At 55.2% G+C, this 22,276-nt stretch overlaps 1 protein-coding gene across 1 annotated transcript; it reads right to left on the bottom strand.

Moving 5' to 3' along the window:
• Nucleotides 1-16,630: 16,630 nt before the first annotated feature.
• LOC129654122 (mas-related G-protein coupled receptor member D-like) lies at nucleotides 16,631-17,596 on the bottom strand. Its single transcript, XM_055583697.1, has one exon. The coding sequence runs from the start codon at nucleotides 17,594-17,596 to the stop codon at nucleotides 16,631-16,633; it is 966 nt and encodes a 321-aa protein (XP_055439672.1).
• Between the last annotated feature and the right edge of the window lie 4,680 nt (nucleotides 17,597-22,276).

Genomic DNA, 22,276 nt, shown 5'->3' with positions numbered 1-22,276 from the left:
GGTCTATAGTCCAGAGGCTGGGGCTCCCTACCTTAGGGGGAAGCCGTACTTGGATTCTTTTCATGAACTCAGTTAGGGATTCCAGGACCCAGAGAGAGAGAAACCCAGCAGAGGGCTGCTCACACCCGTCTTCCCTCTCAAACATGTTCTGAGGCTGCCACGTCGCTCGTTTCAGCCTTCAACCCCACAGATTCAGCAGTCAGAGGGGCCTGCCCCTGGGACTGGCCTGCTTACCTTTCTCAGGGGTGGATGGAACTGGCTTTTGGGGTGAATTGGGGTTGAAACCCACCTGTGCCCAGCCAGACAAGTCTGGTGAAGCCAGCTGTGGCCCCTCCGAGGAAGGGCTTTCCATTACTTTTGTTTTGGCTGTGCTGTACAGCATGTGGGATCTTAGTTTCCCGACCAGGAATTGAACCCAGGCTCTGGGCAGTGAAAGCACGGAGTCCTAACCACTGGACTGTCGGGGAATTCCCTTTTTTTAAAAAAAATTTGCCCAGAGATGCTGCGAAGGCTGCTGGTGACCCCGGACAGACAGAGGCTGTGAGTGGCCATGCGGGGCTGCCCGGGGCTGGCTTTCACAGCCAAGCCAGGGCAGGGAGCTTCCGGTCGAGCCTCTTCAGTGAAGGGAGCGTCCTGGTGTCTTTTATACCCGTTCCTGGAGCGAGAGGACAGAGGTCACGGCTTGCTGGTGAGCCTCCTCCCTGGGTTCAGCATGTGGAGCCCCAGCAAGCCCCGTAGGGACTGCTGCCCCGCCGCCGAATGTCCAGGGAACACCCCTCCCTGTGAGAGCCGGCAGGTCCCCGATCATCTGGGAATGAACTTGTCTCTTGCTCCCCCAGCACAGAGCCAACCCTCTTCTGGTCCTCGGCAAGCCTGGGGACAGTGGTCGTGCCTCTCTGTTCTTTATTCCCCCCGGTGAGGCCCCACGGGGCCCCCCGGCTCCCATCGCGAAGGGCGGGAGGTACAGAGCTCAGGCTTCTGGTCAGGACAGTGTCACGAGTTGGGTCTCAAGTTGGGGCAGGACCCTCACCCCGATCCCTGACCCGACACTCAGCAGTCCTAATAAAATGGAAAAGGAATTCTAAACACATGGAGCCACACCGCCCCCCCCCCAAAGATAAACATCCCCGTGTTCCAGAAAACAGACAGAAATTGGGCGGTCAGAGGCGGGAAGCCGCGGGCCTGCTGGGCTCCTGGTCTGGTTGGGGCTTTCCTGTTCGTCAGAGGCAGAAAGGCTGCTCTCGTTGCTATGGCCACATAACAAATTTACCCAAAACTCTGTGGTATAAAACTACTGTTTATCCTGTTCCCTGTTCTGGGCTCAGGAATTTGGACAGAACTCAGCAGGACCCAGCGATTCAAGATGCTGGCTCGTGGCTCAAAGCGGGAGGACTCCGGTGAAACCAGCCCCTGGCACATCAGGGTCAGGCCAATACCTGTCTCCAGCCAAGACCTTCTTTTTGCTCGGCTTCCCCTGAGCCTACCCTGGGTCCTCACTCTCTTGCCCTGAGCGGCCGTTCCCCATAAGCCAGACTCCCGAGTCCTGAATCCCCCTGTGCTTCTGGGAAACGGGGCCTGAGCCACTCGGGGCCTTAATGCCAATTACATGCTGATGGCACCCCAAGGATTATCTTCTCTACGATCTTCCCTAGCTCCAAATATAAGTCTGCTCGCATCTGCCCTTGGGTATTTAGAGGCATCCCGAACTCAATGCATCCCTCTCTGAGGGCCTGATCAGCCCCTGGGTGGTGGGCTGGATGGTGGCCCCCAAAAGCTATGCCCACATCCCGATACCCAGAACCTATGAATGAGGTCTTTTTGGATAAAGGGTATTTGTAGATGTAATTAAGGATCTCAAGGTGGGATCATCGTGCTGGCTCGTGGGCCCTCAAGCCAATGACAGGTGCCCTTATAAGAGACAAAAGAGGACAGATGGGAGGGAGGAGGGGTGCCGGGGTCCAACCCCGGCTGATCCAGGGTATTCAAAGCGGGGATGGCGTTGGCGAGGATAAGGATACAATAGCTTCAATTAGATATTAATTAAAGATATAAAGAGTAATAGAATGAGGATAGCTCAGTAGGAAAATTCAGTGGAGAAAAGAGGCTGAGTAGCTTGGTTTACGCGGGAGACCAATAAAACTTCAAGACAAGAAGTTTGCACCACTTACGTAGGCCGCAGGCGTCCTTCCGTTCTCCCGAAGGAGAGGAGACACTGAGGCCTCCCCGATCGGATCTTAGAAGCCCAGGCATAATTAGCAAGCATGGCGGGTTCCGCGCTCCAGATGGAGACTCAGCCAGAATTTGAGAGAGAGAGCGACATGGGGAGACCAAGTTTCAGTGAACAAGGCCCGCACTTTATTTTCCAAAGTAGTTTTTATACCTTAAGTTGTGCATAGAGGATAATGGAGGAAGGGGTGGAGTCATGCAAGGACAGCAGTTCCTGGTCCTAATAGAAGCCAGGCTTTCAAACTTATCATATGCAAAAGTTCAGGTGAATTACATCATCTTCTGGCCAGGAGGCCTGTTAACATTTTAAGAAACTTATCTTTCTCTAAAGGTGATTATTCCAAAGTCAGTCACCAGCCTCCAAAAAAGCATTGGACAAAGCCACATTCCTATAGGGCAAAGGTGAGGTGGGCTCAATCAAGAAAAGAATTAACTCAAGGGTCCAAGTTTACAAACATTGAGGCTACTACTTACATTTCTATACACCCATTATATCAATCAATACACTGCCAAGGACACAGTCGGTAAGGAGTATGGAGACTTAGCAGCAAACATTGGCCCAATAAGTGAAAAACCCTTCACCAATACAATTTCTAATCAAGCTTTTAACTACTCAAAGGAATCTGTGTTTAGACAGTTTAGAACATCTCCTGCCTCTCACAGTTGGGAGGCTCTGAACAATCACATGTGGCCAGAAAAACCTATTCAGGCAGGCTAGAGGACTTCAAAGGAGTTTGTAGGTTGAAACACTGTCACACCCAGGGATTATTAACTGGAGCTGTAAGCTAACTCTTTTTTCAGAGAGAGGTAGTGGGGGACAGCCCCCCGTAAAGTCAGAGGTGTAGGTGAAAGCACAAAGCTGAAAGTAGGCAGACTCTGGTTTGGGGGTAGATGCTCGAGAATTTCCAGGGGGACTCCTGAGGCTCGATCCCGCCTTTGCGTGTGCCGAGCCTCCTTCCTCATGACCTTTGCCATGGGCGGAGCTCCTGCTCCCAGCAGTGATAGAATTCCAGTTGAGCTATTCCAGATCCTGAAAGATCATGCTGTGGAAAGTGCTGCACTCAATATGCAATATGCAATATGCACTCAATATGCAATATGCCGGCTCCCGGCAGAGGGGGGCACCTGGAGGAGGAGGCAGAGGCTGGAGGGATGTGGCCCGGATCCAGGAGCACCTGGAGCCCCGGAAGCTGGGACACGCAGGAAGGCTTCTTCCTCCCCTAGGGCCCTGGGAATGAGCGCAGCCCTGCTGACCCCTTGATTTTGGACTTTCGGCCTCCAGAGCCAGGGGAAAACAGGTTTCTGTGGTTTCAAGCCGCCCCAGGACACTGACATGCCTTCTAAACCTGCAGCTCTTTCAGGTCACCCGCCGGGCACCCTCACAGCCATCCTGTTCACCTCTTTCTCACCCCTGCACAGACCTGTCAGCAAGTCCGTTGTGCCCTGCCTTCAGACCATGCTGGAATCTGCCCGCATCTCCCCCTCCTCTGTGGCTGCCCTGGCCCCCACGCAGCCTGTCTGCCCTGGATCCCGGCCCAGCCTCCGCCCCATCCGCCCTACATTCTGCCTCGGGGTCCCCACCTGTTTCACAGCGTCCTTCTCTCCCACGTCCTCTTTTCTCTGCTTCATTCTGTGATGCCAGGCTGATGCTCCGCGAACCGCATCCTTATCCCCCGGTCCTTCCGGGGCTGGGCCCCTCCTGTCCTCCCAGTGCTGGGGGTTACGGCTAGCTGCTCATTTTCTCTGCGCAGCTGGAGTCCCGTGATGCGATCCTGGGTCTCAAGTGCCCACGGTGACTCCCCTTCTTCCTGACTGGAATCCACTGGCACACTGGTCTCCCAGCTTCCAGCCTGGCACCCATGAGCTGGTCTCCACAGAGCAGTCGGAGGGTGGGGGTGAGGGGTGGTCCTGACACACACACAAGGGGGCCAGAGTTTGCTGGAAGGGAGAGGGCTCTGGGGTTCCAGGTGAAGTTTCAGAGCTTAGCAAAGTGGAACACAGGAGGACTTCCCTGGTGGTGCAGTGGATAAGAATCTGCCTGCCACTGCAGGGGACACAGGTTCCATCCCTGGTCCGGGAGGATTCCACACGCCGAGGAGCGGCTGAGCTGCAGTCGCTGAGCCCGAGCCCTGGAGCCTATGAGCTGCAGCTGCTGAAGCCTGAGTGCCCTGGAGCCTGCGCTCCGCAACAGGAGAGACCACCGCAACGAGAAGCCCACACACAACTGGAGAGGAGCCTGCACAAAGCTACTGCACAAAGCGAAGACCCAGCACAGCCAAAAAAAGAACAAGTGGAACACAGGACTTTATTACTAACACTGCATTGTTACAGTATCTGCCTCCGTCCTCCAGCTAGATTGGTGTTTTGTTTTTTCTTTTATTATTATTATTATTTTTACAGTAGGTTCTTGATGGTTATCTATTTTAAATATAGCAGTGTGTACATGCCAACCCCAAATTCCCAATCTATCCCTTAAGCCCGTGCCCTCCCCCACTGGTATCCATAAATTCTTTCTCTACGTCTCTGAGTCTGTTTCTGTTTTATAAGTAAGTTCATTTATATCATTTTCTTTTTTAAAGATTCTGCTTGTAAGGGGTATCACATATGTGTCTCTGTCTGACTTACTTCACTCAGTACGACAATCTCGAGGTTCATCCGTGTTGTTGCAAGTTGCATTATGTCGCTCTTTCTAATGGCGAATATTCCATGGTTTATAGAGTAAGTTCCCTACAAACAAACGTGTTTGGTTCCAAGATCGAGTTCCTAAGTCCAGTTGATTCATGAGTCCAGCAGTCAGCCTCGGTACCACTAACAGAGTCAGCCATACAGCACTGCACTGTGACAGGTTTATGATGTGGGCCGTTTTCTAAAAAGTCTTTCTTGAATTCGTTACAGTTTTGTTTCTGGTTTTGGTTTGTCGGCCTCCAGGCACGTGGGATCTTAGCTTCCCGATCAGGGACTGAACCCGCGCCCACCCCTGGTATTGGAAGGCGAAATCTTAACCGCTGGGCCACTAGGGAAGTCCTGCACGGAATAGGTTTCTAATACTTTTCACACAAATAACACATAAGATACAAACACAAAAAATAAAGAAAACGATTTTGATCTAATAGTACAGTACCTTGAAAAGTACAACGCTACCAGCTACATCACTGCTGTCTTCAGGCTTGATTCCAGACACCCTGGGCTTGAAATAAAGGTGTGCTCTACGCAGTTCCGTGCAGTACACAAAAGCACAAGCACCTGTGGAGGTGCACACGCGAGACAGTGTACACCAGACACACGACTGGACGTGTAAACACATATTAGCATCTTTGAAAGTTCGCAACTTGAAGATTCACATGTAGGGGACTTACTGTATGTACCAAACATTTTGCTTTTTTAAATTTTTTTATTAAGTGTGGGCTATCCTGGTAGCTGAGTTCAGTTCAGGCTCTCAGTTGTGTTCAACTCTTTGCGACCCCATGGACTGCAGGATGCCAGGCTTCCCTGTCCGTCACCAACTCCCTGAGCTTACTCAAACTCATGTCCATTGAGTCGATGATGCCATCCAACCATCTCTTCCTCTGTTGACCCCTTCTCTTCCCGCCTTCAATCTTTCCCAGCATCCACGTCTTTTCTAGTGAGTCAGTTCTTCGCATCATAGCACAACCTGGTAAAAAAAAAATCCACCTGCAATGCAGGAGATACAAGTTTGACTCCTGGGTCAGGAAGACCCCTGGAGAAGGGATAGGCTACCCACTCAAGTATTCTTGGGCTTCCCTGGTGGCTCAGATGGTAAAGAATCTGCCTGCAATGTGGGAGACCTGGGTTCGATCCCTGGATTGGAAAAATCCTCTGGAGGAGGGCAAGGCAACCCACTCCACTATTCTTTCCTGGAGAATGCCCATGAACAGAGGAGCCTGGCAGCCTACAGTCCATGGGGTCGCAAAGAGTTGGACACGACTGAGCAACAAAGCACAGCACAGCATTAACTGTAGGCCGTACCCAAATGGTGGACTGTGAAATCAACATGGTGAGCTGTGACCAGGGAGTTTAACAAACAGCGGCATGAAATAGAAGGGGCAGGATGGAGTGATCAGACGGTGACACACGCGGTCAGAGGAGGCGCTGTCTGATGAAACTTTGCTCAGGGCTTTGTGTGTGCTCGATTGTGATGTAAATGCATTTCTTTCAGTGAGTCTTGGTTCACGGTGTTTATAAGCTTCGTGGGGGTGGGTCTGCACCCGTCTCGCCCCCGGATCCCCCTCCTGGGGCTTCTGATCATCTGTCCAGCGCATGACTGGGGCTCGCCCCTCTGCAGCCGGGCGGAGGTCTCTGATGGTTCTGCGCTGGGAGGTTTTCTGAGGTCATCTTGCTGTGGATTTTCTTCTCTGTGACGTCTCTCTGAACTTTCTCTGGATTTTCTCTCGTGCACAGGGCAAATCTGGACATATTTTCTTTTTACATTTTCCGTTTTCTCTCTCTTGGTCTTTTGCTTTCTTTCTATGAGCCGTTCCTCAGGCTTATTTGCCCAACCCTCATATTGATATTCAGGTTTTAAAAATTCCTACAATCACATTTTATCACGATTTGAGAACTCCTTCCTTTCCCCCGTCTCTTTCCTCTCTTGGGGTGCAGTGCCCTGCTCCCTGCGCCCCTCTTCCTGCAGTGTTTTATTCCATATTTCTGTTGTCTGCCTTTGCTGGAGGGCTCTCCTCAGACACCTGGTCCTTGTCCACTTGGATCCGGTGAGGCCTGCACGCTGAGATGCTCACAGGCTCCTTGACCTAGGGCTCTGCCGGGGAGCCAGCTGCCGGGCCCGGAGCTGGGGGTCGGAGGTCAGTGTCCGTCTCTCCCCTTGGACTTGTTGGACTCCCGGCAGCGCCGGGGCAGGTGGGCTTGCGGCATCTGCTGCTCGTCTCTCCTCCTCACACCCTTTCCTCTGCGTGGGATCCCTGCCCTGACTGTGCCCCTGGCCCCAGAGCAGAGGGGCCCATCTTACTCACCACAGAGACGAGACCTGTGCCGACTCTTCTCCTGGGTCCGGGGAGGGGGCTTCGCTGAGTAGCACCTCAGATCTGATAATCAGACTGTGTCTTTTTAAAATTATTTTGGCTGAGCTGGGTCTCGCAGCTTTGATGGGCTTTCTCTAGTTGAGGAGAGTGGGGCTGCTCTTCATTGCAGTCTGGGAGCTTCTCGCTGCTGTGGCTTCTCTTGTTGCAGAGCATCGGCTCTAGGCACGCAGGCTCAGTAGTTGTGGTCCACGGGCTTCGTTGCGGGATCTTCCAAGATCAGGGATCGAACCTGCGTCTCCTGCACTGGCAGCCGGATTCTTATCCACTGCACACCAAGGGAAGTCCCAGGTCCCTTTTCTTTTTTAAAAAAAAATTGTGGTAAAATACACATAACATAGAATGTACCATCTTAAGCATTTTGAAGGGTACAGCTCAGTGGCATTGAGTAATTTCACAATATTGTACAGCCGTCACCGCTGTCCACTTCCAGAATTTTCTCATCTCCCTGAAAGGAAATTGTGCCCCCTAAACCGTATTCCCTACCCCAGCCCCTGGTCACAACTTTCTTTTTTAAAATTATTTTTTAAATTTTATTCTTAAATTTTAAAAAATTTAAAAAATCTTTGATCACATCCCACGGCCTGCAGGACCTTAGCTCCTTGACCTGGGTTCCGTGGATTATACCCACACCCCCCGCGCTGGAAGGCAGAGCCTTAACCGCTGGACCACCAGGGAATTCGTACCTCTATTCTACTTTCCGTATCTAAAGCGATTGCTTCTCTGAAAGGCTTTCCTACCTCCTTGTTAGTTTATTGCCTCTGCACCCCACTTCCTCAGCACCCAAGGACCCCCACTTCCTGAGCTTCTGGTGATTCTGTGGAATCAGTCGATTTGCCTCAGGAGTGGCCTTCGGTTGATGTATGCCTTTAATCTGCCATCTGATCTCTGGGTTGGGAAGATCCCCTGGAGGAAGGCACGGCAACCCACTCCAGCATTCTTGCCTGGAGAATTCCATGGACAGAGGACCCTGGTGGGGTCACAAAGAGGCAGACGCAACTGACTAACTTTCACTTGCCATCTTTACCCCAAAGTTCCTCTATAATATTTAAAAATTCATCTTTTTTGCAGATACTTTGTAAAAATCAAATGGTAGAATCATCTTATAATCACATTGTGTAATCATTTAATGTTAATGTTTAAGGATAAAAATGGGATGCAGAACTAGTGATTCAGTAGGCTCCAATTTATGTAAGAGCTTCCCACGTGGCACAGTAGTAAAGAATCCGCCTGCCTATGCAGGAGACATGAGTTCGATCCCTGGGTTGAGAAGATTCCCTGGAGGAGGAAATGGCAACCCACTCCAGTATTGTGGCCTGGAGAACTCCATGGATCGAAGACCCTGGCCAGACACACAGTCCGTGAGGTCACAAAGAGCCGGACGCAACTGAGTGTCTGAGCACACGTGCAATTTATGTAAAAGACACCCACGTGCGTAAAGAAGAAGGAAAGTTGTAAGGCCAAATTTAAACATCTCTGACCTTTGGGATTTGGTCTACTGCTTGTCATTTCATTCAGTTCTTGGACTTTTTAAAAGTTTTCCACAGTGCTGAGTGTGGTCGTGTAATCAGCAGGGAACAGATCCCTGCTGGGTGCTTCTCCATCCTGGGTGCTTCTCCATCCTGGGCATCCTGTGGTCCTGGTTGGCTGGGGGTGGGCCTGGGTCTTACACAGGTGGGAGGAGGGGGAGATCCGCCCCATTTGTATTCTAGTAAAGTCCTTCTGGGGATGACCAAGAGGAGGAGATGTCTTAAATGAACCAGAATCGTGCAGGATGGGGTAGGTAGCCAGAGTCTGGAAGTGTGGCCAGGCAGAGAAGGCTGAGGGGCACAGCTGCTGAATATTCACGGGTTAAATCATCAGAATTCGTCGACTGATCCCCCTGGGGTGAGGGGCTGGGAAGACGTCCATATTTCTGGCTTGGGTGAAGGGTGACTTAATGGTTCAGGAAGTCCCGCCTAAATGTTCTTAATAATAATCGTATTCGTCTCATTTCTAATTCACACATGCAGCCCAGAAGGTCTGCATGCCTGGCAGCGTGAGAGGGTGAGGAATTCTGGATTTTCCAGGCCTGTCAGTCAGGGAGATTGGCAGCTGCCAACAGTATGTTCCCCTGGACCACTGCGGGCCCTCGCAGGGTGGGGTAGGGGTGGGGGGGAGGGTGGGGCAGGAAAACTGCAGCCCCCCGGAGGGAGGGGAGCTTCCAGGGAGATCTCTGTCCTCCATGGGGAGAGGCGGCCAGCGCCCTGTGTCCGGCCGTCCTCAAGCCGGCCGGATGGGGTCCGAGCCCTGGCTCTCCCTGGCCCAGGGTCTGTCCCATGTAGGCATCACTGCGTGTGTATCGGATGGAGGACTCGATGTTACGTATTTGTGTGGCTCTGACATCTGGCCCATTCTCGATGGCACCGTTCAGCTGCTGTATTCCCTCTCCCCCAACTCTGGCCAGCTCCTTCGGGACATCTTTTTAAGGTAAAATTCGCAGAATGTAAAATTAACCACTTTATTTCATTGTTTTGTTTTGGCCATGTGGCCTGTGGGATGTTCGTTTCCCGATCAGGGATCAAACCCACGCCCCCTGCATCGGAAGTGCGGAGGCTTAACCAGTGGACTTCCAGGGAATTCCTAAAATTAACCATTTAAAAAATAATTTATTTTTGGGTGTGCTGGGTCTTCACTGCTGCACAGGCTTTCTCTGTGGTTGCAGTGCGAGGGAGTCTCACCGCGGTGGCTTCTCTCCTTGCGGAGCGCGGGCGGCAGGGACCTGGGCTTCAGTAGCTGTGGCTCCCGGGCTCTGGACCACAGGCTCAATAGTTGCAGCACACGGGCTTAGTTGCTCCACAGCGTGTGGGATCTTCCTGGGTCTGGGATGGAACCTGTGTCTCCTGCACGGGCAGGCAGATTCTTTACCACTGAGCCCCCAGGGAAGCCCTAGAACCAGCCAGCGTAAAGTGAGCCGTTCAGTGGCTAAGTCATAGCGGACCCTGCCACCGCATGGGCTGCAGCACGCCTGACGTCCCTGTCCTTTACCATTTCCCCGAGTTCGCTCACATTGATGTCCACTGTGTCAGAGATGCCATCCAACCATCTCATCCCATCTCTCACCTCTATCTGGTTCCAAAATGTTTTCATCCCTCTAGAAGGAAACCCCAGATCCACCAGCAGTCACTCCCCAGTCCCTGAGTCCCAGCCTCAGGCAACCACAAACCTCCTTTCTGTCTCTTTGGATTCGCTTACTTTGGACATTTAATACAAATGGAATCATACAATATAGCCTTGAGTGTCTGGCTTTTTTCACTGAACCTTGTCAAGATTCATCCACGTGTCAGTGTGAATTCCTTCTTACACCTGAACACTGTTGTATGGTATGGCCCAACCACATCTTGTTATCCATCGGGGTGGTGGACATTTGGACTTTCCGACTTTCTGGTTGCTGTGAATAGTACTGCTGGGAACATTCGAGTGCGAGCTTTTCCTTGAAGCTGTTTTCACTTCTCTTGGAGTGGAAGTGCTGGGTCAGATGGTCACCCTGTGTCCCTTGGACTTCTTGAACAGCACATGGTGGCTGAGCCTTCTGGCTTGCCCTTGAGCCAGGCTGTTTAGGACTGTGAGGCAGGGATGACCGTTCCCACCATGACTGAACCGGCCTCCGGACCTCTGCACCACGGAGGTGCCTCCTTCGGATGGAGGAGCCGGGTTAGTGCTGGTGAGGGCGGGGCGGGCCCCCATGACCCGGGCTGTTGAGGAGCAACCTCAGAGAGCTGGCTGACCCCGGAGACCCAGGGAAGAGCTGGGAGGGGGGCGCCCCTGAGGGATGGTGGCCGAGCGGGCCACCGTGGAAGGAGGGCTCTGCTCAGGGCTCACCCTCCGGACTGCCCCTCTCACTCCCCACTGCTCCTGGAAGAGGGAGCCGGGGCTCGGCGGTGAGTGATGACCAGTGGGTTCCAACCCCCAATGTAGCCCAGAGTTATGATCTTGATCACTGGCTATGCTGTGTCCCCCAACCTCTGAAATTTCACTTTACCACGCATTGCACTGAGCCAAGAATTACACTGAGTCTTCTTGAAAAAAAAAAAAAAAAATTGGAAACACGAATGATGAAACTATTCTCACTCTGCTTACCCAGCTGGGCCCTTTTAATAGTTTGCAGATCGCCCTCCATGTGTTTGCGCATTTTTACATCGTTACCATCCAGCTGCTCATACCCTTGTGTGTTCTGCTATTTTCCACTTGATGTGTCATAAACATTGTCCCACGTTTTAAAAATATTTGTCACAATCATCATTCAAAACTGCTTCATCGTATTACATCATGGAGCTCCCCCAGAATTCAGTAAACCATTTTCCCGATGTTATTTGGATCAGGGGTTGCCAAACGGTTGCCCTCAGACCCAATCTGGGCCCCTGGCCCTTTCTTTGGGTACAGCCCACAAGCGAAAAATGACTTTTACATTTAGTAATGGTTGAAAAAACTCAGAAGACTGTTTTGTGACATACGAGACGGGTAGAAAATGCAAGCGTCAGTGTCTATTAATGAAGCTTATTTTATTTTTGTGTATTTGTGTCTGGCTGCCCTGGGCCTTGGTCGCTGTGCAAGGGCTTTTCTGTAGTTGGGGCGAGCGGGGGCTTCTCACCGCAGCGGCTTCCCTCGTTGTGGAGCAGCAGGCTCTGGAGCACGTGAGCTTCGTCAGTTGTGGCGCAACGGGCTTAGTTACCCCTTGGCATGTGGGATCTTCCCAGACCGGGGATCGAACCTGTGTCCTCTGCATAGGCCGGTGGATTCTTAACTATTGGACCACCAGGGAAGTCTGAAATATTTCGCTGTAGTGATTCCATCCCACTTTCAGTTTTAGCATATGTAAGTATGTTACCCAGTTTAAAATACTGAGGATCTGATTCTGATACAACTAAGAGAGAAACACGGAAAATAGGACCCTAAGTCCGTGCGAAAGTGTTATTGGCTGAAAAGGTTAGGAAGCGAAGCATCTGCCGTGATTCAGCTAATCAATCTCACCTGTTCAGTGAATGCTTTGTCTGCCAGAAGCACTCTGTAGCATCCTACTTTAGTGATCTTTCATGCAGCAACAGGCTAAAGTATCCCTACAAGGAGTTGCTTTTTCCTAATTAAAAAAAAAAAAAAAAAAAATAGCTCCAAGTCCCCTGAGAGATATTAGTCCGAATTTGTTCTGTTTTAAAATGCTCAGTTTGTGGTCATTTGTTACCTAAGCTACAGGAAATAAGCATGCCTGGTAAAGACTCCTCCAGCCTCTGCCCAGGGAGCTGGGGAGGGGGGTGTCCCTGACGTGTATGTGTGTGTGTGTGTGAGTGTGCACGCACTTACTGGTGTCTGACTGTTTGCAACCCTGTGGACTGTAGCCCGCCAAGCTCGTCTATCCATGGGATTTTCCAGGCAAGAATACTGCAGTGGGTTGCCATGCCCTCCTCCAGGGGATCTTCCCGACCTGGGGATCGAACCCGCATCTCTTGCATCTCCTGCATCAGCAGGGGTGTTCTTTGCCGCTAGCTCAATCTGGGAAACCCAGTGCGTGTAGCTTCACCTTTTCTCCAGTTTTCAGGACGAGCTTCGCCTCTGCTGTGTCTTGTCTGGAGCCACTGCGTGCAACCCCGGGGTTGGTTTGTTCTGGGAGGGAGGACACTAAGCTTTCATCCATTCGTCTGTTTAATGTTAACCTGCAACTTCGTGCCAGGCTCCGGATTTGCTGAAAAGTATGGTGGCTCAGACAGTAAAGAACCCCCTTGCCAATGCAGGAGACCCAGGTTTGATCCCCGGGCTAGGAAGATCCCCTGGAGAAGGCCATGGCAACCCAGACCAGTATTCCTGCCTGGAGAATCCCATGGACAGAGGAGCCTGGCGGACTGCCGTCCCTGGGGTCACAGAGTCTGGCACGACTGAGCGACGGAACTGCAACAGCCGGTTGCCACATTTTGTTTCTGGGCCAAATGGCTCTGCATTTAGTTTCCCTCTTCTGCATCCTCCTGGCTCTCGCCCAGTCAGACCGCAGGGAGCCAGGTCTGGAAGGGCAAATGTGCCCTTGGCAAAGGGAGCCGATAGGCGCCTCTGGGGGCACGGGGGTTGGGCAGCAGAGTGGATGGGAGCGGACTGGAATGGAGCTGTCTGACCAGGCTGGAGGGAGTCATCCTGATGGCCCCCTGTTATCCCGGCCTCCCCGGCCACCCTGGCTCTCCTGGTTATCCCCACCTGGGTCCCCTCATCCAGCCCCCTTGGTCAGCCTCGCTGCCCTGTTTACTACCCTGGCCTGAGTGTGCCCTGGGCTCCGTGAGTCCGAAGCGGAATTCCTGAGTCAAGGACGGGCACAGCCTTGCCCCGGAAAATAAGGCCTAGGTGATGTAAGAGCCACATCAGTCCCGGCCTTACCTGGGATGAAAGCTCCTCCTCTGAGATCCCATGAGTCCCCATGCGGGCTGATGTCTTTTACCTGACCCTTGGTGGACCCAGGGACAGGATGGAGGGGGCCTGGGGTGGCTCGGGCAGGGCTGGGCTATGCCCACCCAGCTCTAACGCAGCTTGAGTCTCCTCCGCAGAAGGCCCCAGGACGACACTTCTCAGCGCTTGCTGATAGATGGAGGCCAGACCAGCACACAGCAGCCTGGTGGGGGTGGGGAGGTGGCTGTCTCCACTTTACAGATGAGAAGACAGCTCCGTGAGGACAGAAGGCCCCCAAGGAGGTGATGGCAGAGCCAGTCCTTTCCCCGCCCCCGATCGCTGTGGTCCCTCAGTGAGGGCGGGGCCTTCCTGCCTTCTCATCCCACTTTGCTGTCACCCAGGACTGACTCCTGCATGGGAGGCGGGACTCAGGAATCACAAGCCCACTCACTGCGGTGGTGGGTTTAATTCTCAAGTTACAACTCCATCCAATTCTGACTTGTTTACAAGTAATACACCTTAACAGATAAGGATACAGAAAGCTTGAAAGTCACAGAAAGAGAAGATGCACCACATGAACAGCAAGACAAAAAAGCTGATGGAGCTGCGATAATATCAAATAGACTGTAAGGAAGTGACGCCGCTCGATTCACGAGGGCAGCTTTGTATTTTACCACTAAAGCTCCAATTCCCCAGGATAGAACACCCCTAAGCTCGTACGCTCCAAATAACACAGCCTCAAAACAGATAAAGCAAAGAAGCAGCTCATGCACAAGCTTGCTTGTTCATTCTGGAAGTCAGATTTTGGTGACGGACGGCAGTCTTTGCCATCAGCCTTCGGCAAGGTTGTAAAGAATCAGGCCTTCCTCTTCGGGAGTTTACCCTACAGAGGGGAGAAAAAAAATATCACAGATGCATGAAACAGCCGAAGACCAGTGGTCAGCACCGGGTGAGGATGGTGTGGGTTATGTACTATGGGCATCAACAGCAGACGCACGCATCACTCACTTTCGTTCACTTGTGCCTACATGAATGCCAAGGCTCCCATCTGGGCATGGGGGAGGGCCCTCATGGAGTGTGTCATTTGAGGAGGGCCCTCTCGGAGATCAGAGTAGGCAATGGCACCCCACTCCAGTACTCTTGCCTGGAAAATCCCATGGACGGAGGAGCCTGGTAGGCTGCAGTCCATGGGGTCACGAAGAGTTGGACACGACTAAAGTGACTTAGCAGCAGCAGCAGCTCTTGGAGATGAGTATGGACTGGAGCCACCTGGGTTACCACCCCACCCCACGATCGTGGCTGCTGTTCCCTGGGCCCCCAGGCCTGCCTGCTCAGCGGCACATTCCACAAACATGTCCTGGGCCCCTCTCTGTGCTGGGCATTGTCCTCGGTGTGCAGCACAGCTGTGACCCAGATAGACACAGCCCCTCTTGGTGAGCCTGTAGCATGCAGCGGGGAGCCCACAGGGCAAGTGGAGTGGGGTGGGAGGTCCAGAGGGGTGTGTGTGTGCTGTATTATCTTATGTAAGGCTGTCAGGAAAGGCCTCTCTGAAGAGGTGACACTTGAGTGGTGACCTGAAGGAAGTGAGGGAGAGAGCTCTGCACACAGCTGGGGGAGGAGCATTCTGGGCAGAGAGAACAGCAGGTGCAAAGGCCCTGAGGCAGACTGGAGCTGGTGGGCGGGGTTGCAGGAGGGGTGGTCAGAGGGCACGGAGCTGGGTGGGGGAGACCATTGCTGCCCAGGGGTCCATGCAGAGGAGGCAGAAGAGCCCCAAAGGAGTGAGTGGATGAAGCCAGGGTGCACCTGTGAGCACCCCGTGAGCATCAACACTCGACTTGCTCGAGCTGCTGTTAAATGCCTGTTTAAATGTTAAACACCACCTATTAAATGCCTGCTGTATGCGTGGTCCATGCAGGGTGCCCGCTGCTGCAGAGTGTGGCTGAGCAGAAACCGCCTGCCCTTACGTCTCTTGGTGAGCACGGACCCAGCGGGGTGGCAGTCCCACCCCAGGCCTCTGTTTCTGGCCTGTAGGCCTCTGGGTGAACAGGGTGGCACAGAGACCCAGGGCCTTGATGGATCCCGTGGCTCCCAGGGCCCCGCTCCTCTCAGCCACCCCCGCACCCTGGCCGGGTCCAGGACCCTGGGGATCCCGGAGTGTCTGCCAGGTAGGCTCCTCCATCCACTCTGGGCTGTCCGCCCCGGTGCTGGCGCCACGCACGCCTTCTCTCGCCCACGGCCCATGGCCCGGCCAGTGCCATCTGTGCTGCTCCCGTGGGGCATGCGGGCTGCCCCTGCAGCCTGTCACCCATTCTGGCACTCAGCTGCTGCGTGTCCAGTGAAGACACAGAACCACCGGGACTTCCCTGGCGGTCTCGTGGCTAAGGCTCTGCACTCGCCATGCAGGGGGCCCGGGTTTGATCCCTGGTCAGGGAACAAGATACTGCGTGCTGCAACTCAAAAACCCCACGTGCCACAGTGAAGATGCATGTGGAGACAAAGATTCTGCAGCTGAGACCCGGGGCAGCCAAGGAAATCAGTGTTAAAAATAACACTGAACCATCTAGATACAATGGACCACTGGCCCTCACCCTGAGCCCCCTGACCACCCCCACCACCACTGGCCCAGTTGCACTGCCTCTCCCGGGACCTCTCTGATGATCCAACAACTGAAGGGTAGGGACCTGGTGGTGGGGGGCACCCGCCAAAGCTGTGGGGTGGCTAACAGCTCCGTGCTGTTCACCTGACTGCTGTCAAGAGTTCCTGTGTCCCCGGGCCCGGGCCCTCAGCTTCCTCCTCACTGCCCCGCACGCTGCACAGCAGCTGTTTGCCTCTGGAGTGACCGCTGGATGCTGGGCTCGGGAAAGGGAGGGAGCTGGGCAGGGAGCCGCGGGGCAGGGCTCACATGGCTGGCATACGGTGGGCGGCTTGAGGCAGGGCCCCAGAGGCTCTCAGACCCTCACCTCGTCACTGCGGTCAGTGGAGGGCATCTCCCGCTCCTCCGGCTCAGGCTCCTCCCGCAGCACCCTGCTGAGCACGGCTCCCAGGGGCTCCCTCAGGCTCAAGCGGCCCCTGCTGCCCACCAGGAAATAGATCATCGGTTTGGTGCTGCTGTTCACGGACAGAGAGAAGCGGGTGAAATGGCCGAAGAGAGTCTTCGCGCGCTGGGACAGGTCCAGCCAGTAGAGCAGGAACGCAGAGATGCCGAGGGGCAGGGCGCAGGCGAGGAACACGAAGACGCAGAGCAGGACGGCCACGTAGAGGCGCGTGAGCGGCCGCTGCCACGGGGGCGAGCTCCTCTGCACCTGGATGCAGAGGGCCATGCCGGACAGGGCCATGATGGGTGTGAAGCTGACCAGGGTGAAGAAGTACAAGATGGTCTCCGCCTTGGATCCCAGCCACGAGTGGGGATGCTCAGCCTCGTCATGGAAGTACCAGGCCGGCACGATGAACAGGACGGCCAGCAGCCAGAACACGGCGCACACTGCAGCTGACAGGCGCCGGTGCCAGCGGCCGTGGTACCAGGTGGGGAAGAGGCCGGGGAGGCAGGACTGGGCACTGGCAGCCGTCAGCAGGCTCAGGCTCACCGTGTAGGCCAGGTACCCGGCGCTCCTCACCGCCTGGGGGCCCAGGTGGTGCATGTGGGCCCCCCAGGAGCTGGCACTCAGGACGGTCAGCGTGGCCGAGCAGAGGAGGAAGAGGAGGTCAGCCACGGCCAGGTGGAGCAGGTAGATGCCCAGCGGGCCCCTCTGCCGCTGGAAGCCCAGCAGCCAGACCACCAGGCCATTGCCCACGATGCCGCCCACGCAGGTGAACATGACCAGAGCGTCCAGCACCTCCCGTACCGTGTGGGGGGGCGCCGGGGTGGGGCCTGGACTGCTACTCCTGGAGCTGCTGCTGTTGAGAGTGTTCTCCATCCCTGCCAACAGTGGGGAGAGAGCTGAGGGCCACAGAGCTGGGGTCCCTGCGGCTCAGGTACCCCCCACCCCCAGGGAGTCCTCTGGTCATATCAGCTGCCACTCTTTGGAGCCATCGCTGGCCACACCAGGCCACCTTCCCTCGTTCCTAATTCAGGTTACATGCTCCCGGCTCTCGGGCAGGCCAGGGTCCGTTTCTGTTGCTGGATGTGACGGTGGCCAAGCTCGGGGCAAGGCTCCGAGTCCCCAGGCTTGGCCGTCAGTACCTGGTGCAGGCCTGGCCTCCACCCTGCTGGGGGCGGGTCCCTTGGAGCCTCTGAGTGGCTACTACTCCTGGGCCTGCAGTAGTCAGCGTGGGTGGGCAGAGTGGCCGCCGATGGGCAGAGTGCCATGCATGGCTGGTCACTGTGAGGTGCCCCCTGGAAGAGGTGGTGGGCACTGCTCCTCCCTGGGATCAGGGATCCCTGGGCCTGGCACCTCGCACCCCATCATAGTGGGGGGACCAAGTGGGACACAGCATGTTCGGTGAGCTCCCTGACCCCTGACCTTCCCAGGTGCCAGAGTGTGCCCTGGGGTCAGCACGGCTCCTCTGCAGTTACTGTGGGGCTTGCCTCCTGCCAGACCCTAGAGCTCGTCGCTGTGAGCACCGCGCTGGGCCCAGGGAGGGCACGATCCGCACAAACACCTGCCGTGTGGCTGATGGCCCGGGGCGCCCCAGCCCTGACATTTGTCCACACTCTGACGGGCTTGTGCGTCCCTCCACCCGGGGCTGGTTTCATTCCTTTTGTCCACTGACTGCCTGATCTGACCCCCTCGCCCTCCACCCGGGCACACGGGGCTCAGAGGCCCAGGGTGGCAAAGCTCAGCATCCTCAGGGCTCGGCCGGGACCTGGGGCAGATTCCACAGCCTGGGACTGGAAGCACCACGTGGCCTTGCTCTCCTGGCCTGCGGCACCCGCCAGGGTCACGGTCCTCACACCCAATCAAAGGGCTTAGCTGCCTCCCTGGACCCAGATGCGGGCGCAGGGTCCCCTGGGAACCCGGCTCACACGTCAAGGCCCTGGGTGCAGAATCAGGGAATCGGTCTCTGGGGCAGCTGCTACTTTATTTTACAAAGGTTGTTTCTTTCTGAACTAATGGTGTAATGGATTGTATCGCTTCTAACCAATATTCAGGCATGCTCGGTGGCTCAGTCGTGTCCAACTCTTTGCGACCCCATGGACTGTAGCCCACCAGGCTCCTCTGTCCGTGGGGATTCTCCAGGCAAGACTGCTGGAGTGAGTGGCCATGTCCTCCTCCAGGGGATCTTCCCGACCCACGGATGGAACCCGCCTCTCTTAAGGTCTCCCACATTGGCAGACGGGTTCTTTACCTCTAGTGCCACCTGGGAAGCCCCAGTGATATTCATATTACTGATCATATTGTTTATTCTCAAACTGGTCACTGAGGCCTCCTAGTACCCAGCCTGGGTGAGGGTGGGGGATGGGACCTGAACAAGGCCCCTTCCAGTCCCGAGGGACCCACACCTCCTCCTACCTCCCCCCAGAGTCAGGACCGAGAGATGCTGCTCGAGGCTGAAGGGGCTGCTGGGGGAGGGGGGGTGGAAGCCATGGCCCCAGGCCGTGTGCCCTTAACCTCTCCTTACAAGGGACTCTGAGTCTGCCACCTGATTGTCCTCCTGCAGATGTGTGTGGAGGACAGCGTGGGGTCTGACCACTGAAGGCTTCAGAGGGATCAGGAACCTCAGGATGCTACATTCCACCAGGAGAGTTCTCCCACCCCTGCGCTGCCTCAGGGCCCCCTCCTCCCCTGCTGGACTCCCCACCTTTGGCTCAGACACCTGCAAATGTACCCCCAACTCTCCAGTGCCCAGCCTGGAGTCGTGACTCCTCCAGCCCCCTGGAGACCCCTCCCCGTCTGCTGAGAGGGCCACGCAGGTCCTCTGGGCTATGGTCATTGGGTGGGGCACGGATATCAGGGGATGGGGGGGCCGGCCAGCCTCAGTCCCCTGACAGCGATTCTCGGCCTGGACGCCCACCACTGGATGGCAGAGCCGGGCACCTGGCAGGCGGGGGTCTCCCATAGTCGTCTGTCAGACGAGAGGGAGTGTCCAGGCCATGAGAGTCCCTCCTGTCCCCGGCACGCTCAGTGAGGACTGTCTGTGTTCGCCTCGAGCTGGGGGCACTTGCTGGGGGCCAGACAGACGACACCCAGGCACCCAGGGCGGGGCTGTTCCCGCGTGAGGCTCATGGCACGACCGGCCCTGGGGATGGGAGGAACTCACCGGACCTAAGGGCCACTTTCCTACCCGTCTTTCCCATGAAAGAGGAGACTTAGGACCGTCCAGGCCTCGGGTCTGCCCGAACCCTGGCCTCAGAAGGAGCTGCCTTGCTCAGGGTGCGCTTGCCGTGCGGGGTAGGGTCTGACCTTGGGCTTGAAGCAGCGGCCTCTCACCTGGCTCACCCGTGCCGTCCACGCCTGGAGGAGGACCCAGCTCCTGAAGGCCCTCCCTGAAGGGCAGCTCCCTGGGGCCTGGCCCTTTGGCTTCTCTGGCCACAGGTCTGGCTGCAGGCTTGCGAGTCCGACAGGCCGGTCCCCGGGATCCACCCCAGGCTCTGCCTCCTCCTCTGAGGAGAGACGCCCAATCCGTCTACGGGAAGCAGGGCCCTTGGGGGACCAGCTGCATTAGCCCTCTCCCTGCAGGAGCCCAAGGCTTCGGGCTAATGGGCTGCCCAGGAGGCCCCACAGGAGGGCGGGGGCATGGAGAAGCACCGGTAGCCAGCTCCTCACCCCGCCCAGCCTCCACAGGGAAGGTTTGGGGCACTGAGCTTTGGGAGGGTCTCCAGCTGGGAGCTCCAGAGTCCACTGAGAGCCCGGTGCCTCCGGAAGCCAGGAGACCATGAGGCTCGCCCTGCAGGGTCGGGGCTGGTGGAGCACCTGCATGGAAACTTCTGGATCTCTGAAGCTCCTCGCTGCAGGAGGTGGAAAGACAGACCCTGGATAGGGAACCCCCAAGAGGGTTTAAGGCCCAGTTCAACTCCGGCTGTCACGTGACTCTGGGAGACTTCTGTCCCCTCGGCCCGTTCCTCTATGTGTAACAGGAAGTTTCCACATAGGCTTCAAGGGAAGGTGTGGCAGCGATGCGGGGCTGGGGGAGGTGGCAGGTTTGCTGGGGGGAGGGGAACAAAAGGATTTCTTTGGGGCAAACCTCTGATGGGCAGCGACCCCAGCCCTGGTCAGGGGCCCTGCCTCTCACGGGGGATGCACAGAGGCCCGCCCTGCTCCAGAAGGGGGTCCTGTGTGTTGGGATGGGGGTGCCTGTCAGCATGGCACATGGGAACCCCAGATGCAGGCTCCTCCAGGGTGAGGGAGGCAGTCAGGAGCCAGCCCCACCCCCAGCTCGACATGCACCCTAGGGTGTACCTTGGCGAGCTGCTAACTCTCTGTGACGAAGTTCCCTCGTGGTGGCACATGTCCATCTCATAGAACGGTTGGCACCTGCCCGTTGCTGCAAATGCAGTGTCTTCCAAGCAGATGGACCACTTGCCATGGTTCCCAGTTGTTGCTCAGTTGCTCAGTCCTGTCTGACTTTGCGACCCTATGGACTGCAGCACACCAGGCTCCCCTGTCCTTCACTATCTCCCAGAATTTGCTCAAATTCATGTCCATTGAGTCAGTGATGCCATCTAACTATCTCATCTTCTGCTGCCCCCTTCTCATTTTGCCTTCAATCTTTCCCAGCATCAGCGTCTTTTCCAATGAGTCAGCTCTTCGCATCAGGTGGCCAAAGTATTGGAGTTTCAGCTTCAGCATCCGTCCTTCCAATGAATATTCGGACTGATTTCTTTTAGGATTGACTGGTTTGATTGCCTTGCAGTCCAAGGGACTCTCAAGAGTCTTTTCCAACATTACACTTCAAAAGCATCAATTCTTCAGCACTCAGCCTTCTTTATGGTCCAACTCTCACATCAGCACATGACTACTGGAAAAAACACAGCTTTGACGATATGGACCTTTGTCAGCAAAGTGACATCTCTGCATTTTAATACATGGTCTAGGTTTGTCATAGCTTTCCTTCCACGGAACAAGCAGCAGCCTTTGAAGGACAGATGAGCATTCTGCAGGGAAGGGGTCAGCTGTGAACCCTCATCGGGCCCAGAGAGGGTGAATCCATCCATGATGGTGCCCATCCAGTCAGAACTTTCCAGAAGACCCTTCCTCCCACTGCTCTGAAGTGAGAATTACCACTAAGGAGGAGGCAGGAGGAGGAGAGACCTGAGGGGAGACACCCACAGTCCAAGAGGAGACCACAACCCACCAGGTCTGTGACAGCAGACTTGCCATCTCGTTTCTGAAACCAGACTTTGTTGTCTGTGCAGGGAAGTCAGGGCCTGGCCAAGTTTTCCTCCAAAGCTGGGGAAGAACTGACCCCTCTAAGTAAACGTTGAAGAGTCAGAGGAGAAACAAGAAGCAGGTCTTTATGATCACGCCCCTTGGATTCCGCTTGTCACCAATCAGATGGGGCCAAGATCCCCCCGGGGACACCCTTAACCTTGGCAACTGCATGGACAGGAGAGAGGAATTTGACCCCATTTGACTTGTAATAAGGGTGTTGAAAATCTTCCTCTTAGGATGTGAAAGTCCTGAATGGAACCAGCCTTCTCTAGGTGATGAGGTATT

Source organism: Bubalus kerabau, chromosome 5 (genome assembly GCF_029407905.1).
Source record: "Bubalus kerabau isolate K-KA32 ecotype Philippines breed swamp buffalo chromosome 5, PCC_UOA_SB_1v2, whole genome shotgun sequence".
NCBI lineage: Eukaryota > Metazoa > Chordata > Mammalia > Artiodactyla > Bovidae > Bubalus > Bubalus kerabau.
This window is presented reverse-complemented; position numbering and strand designations above follow the sequence as displayed.